Here is an 11,387-nt window from a genome sequence, read left to right as displayed (position 1 = left end):
AGTACTTCTTAGCACAGACTAAAATGAGTTCATGCAAGCTTGACATTAGCAGATGAAACTTTTAAGATAAGAAATATCAAAAAGGTATGACATGTGATTGGCAGAAGTAAGATTATACAGGCTAATCAAATGGTCGGACTAAAAAAGAGATCCTTGTGTTTTGTCAAGAGATAAGCTGTCTTCATCTCAGCTCTATTGCCAATGCCAATATAATAGGTATGTCCACATCCACAAATAACTTCAAAATTCGCCATGTACTTCATCAACTCATATTTCACTAGTGAAGTGAAAAAAAAGTAACATACAGAAAAGGCACACGAGATTTCTGATGAAACATAGAAGGCATATGAAATAAAGTTATACAGTACGAGATTGTGGAGGAAATACAGTAAAAGTCATTACAAGTACAAAAAATGCAGAAACTTCATCAGTTTCAGACTTGAAGCTTACATTTTGCAACATCAAAGCCATGACAATGTACCTCGTTCATTCTTTCACGGAAAAGAAAAACAAGATCTAGAAGCGAATATATACTCTTAACACTTGAGAAAATAGAATTCAACAAAATTCCGGGGCAGAAGTAAATGAATATTAGAGAATTAGAGTATCCTGCATACTCATTTGTTCCATAGCATCTAGCTCTAGGATATTCTTCACCATACAAGGAGTTGGGTACTAGCTGATTTATCCACTCTTTGAGGAGCCTACTGACTCATCCCATTAGAAAAGAGACCAGCTCTTGATTGCTCTCTTTTTCCATTTTTTCTTTTGTTTCTTTTATTTTCTCTTAAGTTACCCAGGAAATTACCTCGTACAAAAAAAGAACTGCACAGTGAATTTTAGTTGTCAAACAAGAATGTTGATCAAACCTTCTATTAAACGGAATCATAGCACTTCGTCTCTGAAAATACAAGAAGAAACATAACCTTGAGAACAATATGAGAAATGGAAAATTGCAATTTTTTAAGCTCACAGAAGGTGACAAATACAACCAAGATCCAACCTATTGAAGTAAAACTCAAATAAGGATGTTTTAACTACTGTCTCCTAACCCATAAATCTCTCTAGATTATCAAGTACATTGACTCATACACTACAGCAGATTAGTTGTGGTTATTTTCAGCCAAATTCTCCTCCTTCTTTAGTGTGGCTACCACCTTCTTCAATATGCTTTCAGTTGGTTCATGAGAGTTCTCTACGGCCTTTGATGTAGCTTGCCATTTTTCACCATGCTTTGGCTCTGCAGCAACACATCGCTTCAGCACATCGCTCCTCTGCTCTTCTGCTCCATGCTGCTGTTCAAATTTGAAATACAATGCCCAGAAATCACCAATATCTGGTGCAAGGGTCACTGCCCTGTTGAACCAATTTCTTGCTTTGTCCACTTTCCTCTCCTGCCAAAACAACTTAGCCACAGCAGCAATAACATGAGGATCATGATCACACTTCTTTAAAGCGTCAGAGCTCTTGGTTTTTCTTTGAGGTCGAGGCGCCATCTCAATTGAAGCAGCCCATAGAATGCCACTGTTGGGGCACTCCTGCAATGCTTTAGCCATCATAACATCAGCTTCCCTTTTGTAGCCATGCCTAGCTTCAGCCCGCACAGCTGCAAGCCATAGCTCAGGGTTTTGAGGATTCCTCTTCCTGGCCATAGTAAGAACTGCTCGAGCTTTGCTTAGCCCATTCATTTTCTCCTCTAGAGACGCAAGGGATAGCCAAAGGGGTATACAATTGGGGCAATTCTTAATGCCAGATTCAAACGCATCCTTCGCCTTGTTAGAATTACCAAGTCTTTCTTCCAACTGTCCCAGCATCAACCAAAGTTTGAAAAATGAGGGGAAGCGCCTCAATGCTTCATCCAGTAATCTCCTCTCTTCATCCACATTTCCAAGTTCTCTCTCCACAATGACTGACTTCATCCAAACCCGTTCCAAGCCTCCCCTTTCACGTGCCTTAGCAAGAAGCTTCCTTGCCCTTTCTGTCTCACAGTTCTCAAACTCAAGCTTGAAAGCAGCAAGCCATATCTCCTCAGAATCAGGAATTGCAGCAAATGCTTCCTCCAGAATTGCTCGAGCAGCAGGAACATCACCAGCAAGCCACTTCTCTTTGGCACCCATCAACCATAGAACCTCAGCCTTTGGAATGTAGGTAACTGCTTTTCGAAGCAGGGCATCAAGCGATTCCCTGGTGCCATGACTTTTCTCGAGCTGTGCAGCTTTAAGCCAGATGCTTTTCTTAGTTCTAAATACAGTAAGAGCATGTGCATAAATGTATTTCGCTGTTTCAATAGAACCCCTTTTCTTGCACTCTTCAGCATCAGCAACCCAGGTCCTCTTCCTATCTTCTTCCTCAACCCCAACCCCAACAGTGTTGTTTATTATAGCTTGGCAAGTCCCAAGAGAACCAGCTCTTTCACATCCTTCAGCCTCCTTCATCCAAGCCTCCCTGTCAATCTCCAAACCTTCTCTCTGCAAAGCCCTTATTGCCCTTTCAATAATTTTCCCAACTGAAGCAGTATTCCCATCAGCTTCTTCAAGCCTAGCTGCAGTGATCCAGATGGCAGGCTCTTTAGGCAGCTTTTCTCTAGCCTTGTTAAGTACCTTCTTAGCATTTTCATAAGTTTCCAACTTAGCAAGAGCAAGCCACAGCTCCACATGCAATGGACAGCATTCCACAGCCCTCTGTAGCAAAAGTCTAGCATCTTCTTCATTGGCCAACTCCACAACAGCTTTCCACAACCTCACTGAATCAGGGATATGCTCTAGACCTTTCCTCAACACACGGCTCTTGTTTGCTGTATCATCCTCTAACTTTGAAGCCTGCATCCACAACTTGACTGAATTAGGATTTGCTTTAACACCTTGAGCGATCACTGCCTTAGCCTCAAGGGGGCTCGCCAAACGGCACGCCTCCAACCAAACATCCTCATTCTTAGGACACTCTTCGCACCCTTTCTTTATCAACTGTCTTGCTACTTGCATCTTCCCTGCAACCTCCTCCAGTCTAGCAGCTGCTATCCAACCAGGAGGGTGCTTTGGATTCGTCTGAGTAACCGACTTAAGCAACAACCTGGCCTTCTTTATATCGGAAATCTCAGCATCGCTAGTAATCTTCATACTCTTCAAATCAGTCAAGTATCCCTTAGGATCCACGACGGTTTGCCCAGTAACAGAATCCAAAATCCTATCCAACCTCACTGACAACACAGTTCCTCTCCCTTCACCCACCGCAGTCAAATCTGCAACTGGCGTCTGTGAAGAAGGCGTCTCCATGCCACCAACCATCCTGCTCCTCGGATCCAATGCAGTTACATGCTCTTTTTCCTGCCTAGCCTTCTCCAAAAGAGTATCAGGTACAGGCACAAAACTCTCAAACCTCTTCTTCTTGTTTCGTAACGAATAATCCCCTATTTCAGGTATACTGTCCCACTCATCACTAGACAATGTATACAATTTCCTCTTCAAATCAGCAAACTGTTCAGTAATTTTCGGATTCGAAGCTCTATACTTTTCAATTTCTTGCTTTAACCTAGCTTCTCTCCTATCTTTCCTCCTAGAATCCATCCTCTGATCAATAGATTCCCAAATCGCATCAGCTTCTTTATCATCTTCATCATACTCAGCAGACGCAAACAACCCCACATCATTTCCTTCAAATTCATCAAATTTCTGATTCTCATCATACCCCTTTTCCTCCGCATCCTCCTCTTCATCTTCATCTCCAGCACCCTTTCCACGTCCACGTCCAACTCCAGTCGCCGGTGCACCCCCAACAGCTGAACGATCAGGGAGGTCAGGAGCAGCACGAGCCGGACCAATATCAGAACGGGTAGTGAAACCTGTAGCACCACGACCCAACCCAGCAACATAATTCGGAGGAGGTCTCGTGTTAAGAAATTCAAGCCGGGCTTTCGGTGCCCCGGGAGCTTGCATACCTCCGAGAAGAGGAACGTGTAGAGTTAGAGTGGAATTAGGGGAAATCCCTAGATCGGATAACAGTGCTTCCACATCGAGGAGACGCCGGCAGGATGAGTAGAGTCGTTGTTGAGTGATTGGGATATGGAACTTTTGATGGATTTCTAGGGTTAGGGTTTGAAGAGAAGTTACAAAAGGATTAATTTCTAGGGTTAGGGTTTTGTGATTCGGAAGATTGATGAACACCATGATTGTTCGTTGTTGAGCAAAATCGTTCACAGCTGAAAAAACACAACAATTTCACCTTTTTCTGGATCAGGCAAGTCGGTGCGAATTCATTTCTGTTGTGTACTAAAATATCATAAGAGTTTTTAGGCTAACTACACAATTTTATTTTTTTTATTTAGATATTTGAGTCTTAATTTAATTATGGTAAAAAAAAATCAAATATATTTTATTTGAGTTCAATTTATATAATTAAAAAAGATAACTTTTGCATATAATCATTTAAAAATAACTTAATTATGCTTCATAGCTATAATTTGTTAATTACGATTTGTATCTACATGCTATATGAAGGAGAGCGACGAGCGAGATTGGAAGAGAAAGGAGAGAGGCGAGCGAGAGAGGACAGAGAGTGAGAGAGGGGTGAATTGTATATGTATATCGATTAGATAATGTATATATGTAACTGGTATACATATGTATTTGTATATCTAGCAAGCGAAATTTGGCAAGGGAGGAGAGAAACGAGCGAGAGAGGACTATAATTTGTAAAATTCGTATCTTGTTTTCATAATTCATGTGTATTTGTACAATTGAGTAATACAAAGTCTGAAACAATAAAAATATGATAAAAACTCAAAATAACGAATTGATACAAATATATACATATGAATTTTACACAAATTATATTACACAAGTTACATTTTATAATTATATTATATAAAGTCCGAAAAACTACAAGTTTATAAAAAATTTAAAAAGTTATAAAAAAGAAAAAAAAAATTGAATGCATATGGTGATAAAACTGAAAAATCAAAGGAAATCATCGTCATATACAAATACAAATCGTCATGTACAAATGTGGCTAATTGTATAAATTCAAAATTAACTCGCGTAATTAATGGTTAATATTAATCGCGAGAGGTAATTATAGCAAATTATAACTATGATAAGTCATTAAGAAGTACAATAAGTTTGCTTAACTGCATAATTTTCTTTTAAAATAAATAACATATATTATGTTATTGACTTAACTATCTAATGGGTAAATGGAAATATATGCAAATATTTCTTTTTCGATATATCAATTAAAAACTAACCGAAATGTTTTATTAAGTGAAATTTCTCGATAAATTTAAAGGCTAACTATGTATTACGTCGAGGTTTTACTACTATGAGTTATAACAAGGTATATTTTAATGAAAAATACTCATATATGATATCGAACTTTGAGAAAAATGTTTATATATGTCTTTTGTTAAATGTTTAGCTCATTTATGCCATTTTCATTTGATAAAAAACTCATTCATGTCATTATTCGTTATTTGAAAACTGTTTCAACTTTGTAAAATTATTTCTCACACATGATCAATTACAATTCGATCACATCACTAATTAAATTATATTTAATAAGGATAAATGTCTAGATACTCCATCAAACTTTGAGAAAATGTCCATCTATGTTATTCGTTAAATATAATGGCACAAATAAATCTTCTTTTTTTTTCAAAAATGTTTGATTACTCATGTAATTTACTAGAATGTCATTATTAGGGAAAATAGAAGTGTAATAAGATCTGGAAAAAAGTTCCGAAAACTTAGCACTTCAGCAGAGAACAAGAAAGAGCCAATGGCGACAATTTCATTCAAATTTGCTTCTCCTTCAAAGCCCTTAAACCCTTCGATCGCTCCCAAAAACCCTACAATTTTCAATCTACTACCCACTCCATCGAATCCCCAGCTCAAAAGAGCCTTTTTTATCAAATCTCCTTCAATTTCTCCTATCTTTATCAGGGCTCTAAAGCCCCAACAATGTTGCACTTCTTCCACTCCAATCACTTCCCTTTTTACCGGCATAGTTGAAGAAATGGGTCAAATTAAACAACTGGGTTATGATAAACCCGACAGTTTCACCATGAAAATCCAAGCAAAACTCATTCTTGAAGATATCAATCTCGGCGACAGCATTTCCGTCAACGGAACTTGTTTAACAGTAGCTGAATTCGATACCCAGAAGTTGGAATTCAGTGTTGGGTTGGCGCCGGAGACACTAAGGAAGACTTCTTTGATCGAATTAGAACAAGGGTCTTTGGTGAATCTGGAGAGGGCTTTGAGGCCTAGTACTAGAATGGGGGGTCATTTTGTGCAGGGACATGTTGATGGGACTGGTGAGATTGTTGAGCTCAAAACTGAAGGGGATTCTTTGTGGGTGAAAGTGAAGACTGCTAAAGAGATTTTGAGATACATTGTGCCAAAAGGATTCATTGCTGTGGATGGGACTAGTTTGACTGTTGTCGATGTGGTTGATGAAGAAGGCTGTTTTAACTTCATGTTGGTGGCGTACACGCAGCAGAATGTGGTGATTCCATTGAAGAAAGTGGGGCAGAAGGTTAATCTTGAGGTGGATATATTGGGAAAGTATGTGGAGAGGCTTCTTAGTAGTGGCTTTGTGGATTCCATCAAATCTTCATGAAAAGGTTGTTACTTTGTGCTTCATTTTATCTGTGTAACTTGCTTTGACAGAATTTTGTATCTTGAATTTCAGAGATGTTGCTTTCCGAATTGTCTCCAGGTGTATTTCGAGAAAATGTTTCAACGAAATAGAATAAACTATATCACCGTGACTCGGGCTTGAGTCAAAGCAAAAGTATGTGAATTTTACACTTGAATTTAGTAATATCAGTAGCACACAATCAATGTGTCAAAAACTTGAGCAACATTAATGAGGGCTTTTATGCTTGATTGTACTGATGTGTTAATCTTCATGGTTTCACATAGTGTAAACATCAATGAAAAGCAGACGCGAATATTTAGTTGCGTACAAGTCTTTTTAATATCAAAGAGTTTTGAATTCTTGTTCAGGATTAAGGTTGCTCATGCTGATTTTGTTTGTTCTTTAGTTGGGTAATGTGAAGTGTTATTGGTTGCACTTCTAACAGGCTGATTTAATTGATAATTTTTTGATTGAACAAGATTATGATTGCATTGCTAGCTGGTTTCAATCATCATTTGTCTCAATTAAGTTGTTTCCATGTAGCTACTTTCTCTTTATAGCAGTTCCACCTAACCGTAAACATGTGGAAGAATGAACCCTGACTTGTTGAATTTTGTCCAAATACTCTGAACATCACAGAAAATTTGGAAAGAAAATTTCAAAGTTGTGTGATTTCTTGGTGTCGAACATGTCCAATACCTGTATAAGTATTAGGCTAGCTACTGCTGCAAAAAGATAGAGTTGGTTACATATTATCAGCTGAGCTTTTCTGCAACTTCTACCATATTTGAAGCTTCACTTCTCTCCCTTTCCTTGCGGCTTTTGATTATTAAAAGGATTTGGCCCAATTGGGGGAAGACTCAGTCTTAAATGTATTCATGGTTCAATGAACAATCACAAAATGTGTTTACTAATATATGGTTTTGAGAATTAGAGCTTTTATATCTTTGAATATCCATGATCTCTAGACTTCTCATCTTTCATATTCTTGGGATGTTCATCTACAATTTCCCTTATATAAATGGTTGAGCTGCTTGAACAGCTTGTTTTACCGCCATGGCTGTTTGGCTATTCATGTTCCTACTAACGAGTTTTGCTTGTACACGTGTTACCTATTCTGGTACTCTTTGAAAAGCCCATTTCTGAATCTTCTATGTACTCCAAAACGCTTCCAAGCTCCTCAGTCCTCTCTCCTCTTATTCCTATAGTCTCAGTGGTGTGGTGTATTTCTTCCTGAAATTAGGAAATTGACAGATTAAAACTGGATGCGGTTGGCTTCTTAATCACCGTACATACATCTGAACTGGTTAGTTTGCTCTTTCTACTGTCTTTTTTGTTTTCTTTTATTTTTAGTTCTTGGTTGTTTATTCGAAATAAGGGTCATTTGTATTTGAAGTTGCTGTTTGCCTTCTCCCCTAACAGTTTTATCAAGTTTCTACTTTATGTGGTTAAGACTGATTAAATCCAAAAGTTCCATTTTGCCAATAGTTTAGTTCTGTTCTCCCAGCTTTTTGGGATTTATGATTGAGATGTTCAGCTATGTCTTCATAATTGCTCAGCAACAAGTCTCAGATGGCCTAAACAGTTGTGTTATTACATCGCGAGATGTTCGCGTTGGTGAAGAATCAGCGAAAATCATTCAACAAGTAAACCAATTATGAATGGATGAACCATTTCCATGTTGATAGTTATGCTGTTGAAATAGTGATTCTCTCCATCTTCCCATTACTAAATAGGAATAATTTGTCAAAAGATTACCAGTTGGAGCATCATTTTGCCTCAAGCCTATATCATCTTAAACTTTAGTTGATTTTGTAATTTTTTCTTTCTTGTTTACTTTCCATGTTTTTCTATTCTATTACAAGCCATCTAAGCATATTTGATGTGTTGTGACACCAAAGTTGTCATTTCACTTTCACATCAAATATGGTAGTATAAATTATGGGATAAAAAAAATCCAAAAACTACCTAATACCTCCAATCAAATGTTAAATATTATATCTTATACCTCACGCTAAATGACTACACATATAAAGATAAAGGTTGCATTCGAGTAAGCTCTTACTTGTTTCCTCATTGTTATAGGTAGGGATGCATAAATTCCAACCGAAAGTAAACCAAACAATAATCGAGTCAAACTGGAAAAAAAAATTCGATTATATTTGGGTTGATTTGGTTTTAACATAAAAAAGTCAACACGAAGCTAAATCAACCTGATATTATATATATAGTTTTTAAAATTTATTTTATATGGTATGATGTCATTTCTAAATATTACTTATATACATTTTCATAAATTTTATCTTTTAACATATTTTTTTCAAGTTTTTGAGACTTATTTTTGATTTGTTTGCTTTTACACGGTAAAATTATCTATTCAAAAATCAATTTTTGATCTTTTCTAGGGTTATCTCACGTATCGATAATTAATTATAGTGAATAATTGTTATTTGCTTTTCGAAATTTTAACTTTTAAAGGTAATAATGACCACACTAAAACTAGTAAAATATATATTTTTAGGTGCAAAAATATTAATGCTGAGTTTAAAATAGTATTCTAGATTAGAATAAAAATGTTTGAAATTTATATTTCAAAAATTATTATCTTTTATTAAAAGTATTTTAGAACTTTAAAATAAATTACTAACTCTTCATATTATTAAAATATAGTTTTAAATAACAATATCTGAGGTGTCTTTTCAAACATGACAAAATATCTCATTAACATAAGTAAAAATTAGGCAAATCACATAGTCTAAGGGATAAATTATTTTTTATCCCTAGTCTTTAACAATTTACCAAAAATCCCCTTTTTTATACGAATCCGAATATTTAATATTGTGAATGATACTTAAATTAGAGCGTACGGATATTTTAATATTTAATTTGTTGTTATCAATTACAGCGTAAAAAAAAGGGATAAAATTTATCTCACGATTCAAGCGGACGTTTAACAAAATTAGCGTAAAATCTGCATAAACCTCTAACTGATTGATGACATTAGTGAATTTCAAATTGTCAAACCTTCACATTGTTCTTCGAAAAAAACACTCAAAACTTGGTTTAAGAAAATTCTGAAACGCAATTTGTGAAAATACAAAAAATGAATATTTTGATCTTGTTAAGACGTTCTTAAATATGATTTGCTAATTGTGATTTTTAAAATCGTTATCCTCTATAAATTTTAGAACCCACTAGCCTGGAATCCTGGCTCCGCCTTTGCTTCCAAGAATAGTAACAGGACAGATCATGAACATTTGGATGATATGGCTTCCATAGCAAAGCCACTAATCAAAACAAGCAATAAACCACTAATCAGCCGAAGCAAGCAAAAGCAAACTTATAATTATTATATTAAATTTCCAATATAAAATAATTTGAATTAATTTAATTAGACCTGGCCATATGACTTTCAATTAATTTGAATTAATTTAATAAAATCAGTTAGAATTTAAATAAGAATTTTAGACTATCAATTTAATTGAACATATCATAATATGTAAACTTATAATTATTATATTAAATTTTCAATATAAAATAATATTAAGGATATACCAATATTAGTGACTAGAGCTTGTAGATATATATTTTTTACATGGTAGTATATGGAGTTAACCTCTAGTTGTACTAAATCAAATATTGAAATATTCTTTGACCAGTCCTTCAAATTTCTAAGGGAATATTTTTTTACATATGATCACATTTCAGATTCTATTTATGAAATTACATTAAATTTATTGTTATTAGTTGGACGGAATTGATAGCCAAAAAGAAGAGAAGGATATATCACCCATTAATATATAATGTAAGGGAATTTATAATGGTAAAACCAATGCAATTAAAAACTTTTGTGTATCCAATAATATTTGTCTATTATTAATTTTGCACACTTTAAGAAACTATAAATAATATGATAATTTTACTATATTACCTTTTGAAAAATAATACATTTAACGTCTTGAAAAATTTAATAAGGGAATAAAAATAATTAATGAAACTAAATTAGGAACTAAGTGTAAAATTATCCATTAATTTTATAAAATAGACAAGTATAATGAAACATCCCAACATAATATAGTGGACAACTATTGTTAGATAGAGATAGTAATTACTTGACATTGTAAACTACGAACACCTAATAGTATACACCAAATATAATTCATCTATTGTATATCTTCGAGATATACAACAATGTGAATTAAATATCTCAATATACGCAATACAAAACTAGAGGTATGTATACGATACAATTACGTACACACCAAAGGACCAAAAAATGCATACATGTATATCTATAGATAGGGATTTTATAACAATGACTACGCCTAATTTAAAATGATACAATTGAAAAAAACAACTAAATAACAATGCAAAAAATTGAAATATTATAAGTGAATGTTCGTTTCTATTTCCATTGAGTTTATGCCGAGTGAATTAGGTAATTTGTGGTGGTGCTTCAAATGACTTATCTTACTATATGTCAAATTCTCGAAAAGGATTATAGAAAAATAAACAAAGAATTTATATCGAGTTGAATAAAAAATTTGAACGTATTTATTTATTAACCAAATGATTTTTTGTCTGTTTAAATTTAATTTAACCTACTCATTTTACAAACCCAATGTATAATCAATCCTCACTATACTACTAGCAAAAAGTAAATATTTTCTCCAAAGACCGTTTCTATTTTCTTTTTAGTTTGTTTGAAAAAGAATAACTTCTTTCTTTTTTTGGCAACTCTTTAACTTTAACTT

General features: G+C 34.7%; 2 protein-coding genes across 4 annotated transcripts; one reads left to right on the top strand and one right to left on the bottom strand.

The window, feature by feature from the left end:
* Window positions 1-846: 846 nt before the first annotated feature.
* On the bottom strand, window positions 847-4,282 carry LOC107026062 (protein STABILIZED1). Its single transcript, XM_015226901.2, has one exon. The coding sequence runs from the start codon at window positions 4,161-4,163 to the stop codon at window positions 1,104-1,106; it is 3,060 nt and encodes a 1,019-aa protein (XP_015082387.1). The 5' UTR covers window positions 4,164-4,282; the 3' UTR covers window positions 847-1,103.
* A 1,404-nt stretch (window positions 4,283-5,686) lies between these two features.
* Window positions 5,687-8,157, top strand: LOC107026603 (riboflavin synthase). 3 transcript variants are annotated; one of them, XM_027918678.1, is made up of 2 exons: window positions 5,687-6,616; window positions 7,888-8,157. In XM_027918678.1, the coding sequence occupies exon 1, from the start codon at window positions 5,770-5,772 to the stop codon at window positions 6,610-6,612; it is 843 nt and encodes a 280-aa protein (XP_027774479.1). In that variant the 5' UTR covers window positions 5,687-5,769; the 3' UTR covers window positions 6,613-6,616; window positions 7,888-8,157. The 3 variants fall into 3 exon arrangements, with proteins under 3 accessions (XP_027774479.1, XP_027774478.1, XP_027774477.1); XM_027918677.1 differs by lacking the exon at window positions 7,888-8,157 and adding an exon at window positions 6,712-6,963; XM_027918676.1 differs by lacking the exon at window positions 7,888-8,157 and adding an exon at window positions 6,685-6,960.
* The last annotated feature ends 3,230 nt before the right edge of the window (window positions 8,158-11,387 follow it).

This window comes from Solanum pennellii, chromosome 7 (genome assembly GCF_001406875.1).
Source record: "Solanum pennellii chromosome 7, SPENNV200".
NCBI classification, from domain to species: Eukaryota; Viridiplantae; Streptophyta; class Magnoliopsida; order Solanales; family Solanaceae; genus Solanum; species Solanum pennellii.
This window is presented reverse-complemented; position numbering and strand designations above follow the sequence as displayed.

What these genes read in the sequence shown, in the direction of transcription:
- LOC107026603 (XM_027918678.1), top strand. Translation starts at nt 5,770, where the DNA reads ATGGCGACAATTTCATTCAAATTTGCTTCTCCTTCAAAGCCCTTAAAC.
- LOC107026062 (XM_015226901.2), bottom strand. Translation starts at nt 4,163, where the DNA reads ATGGTGTTCATCAATCTTCCGAATCACAAAACCCTAACCCTAGAAATT.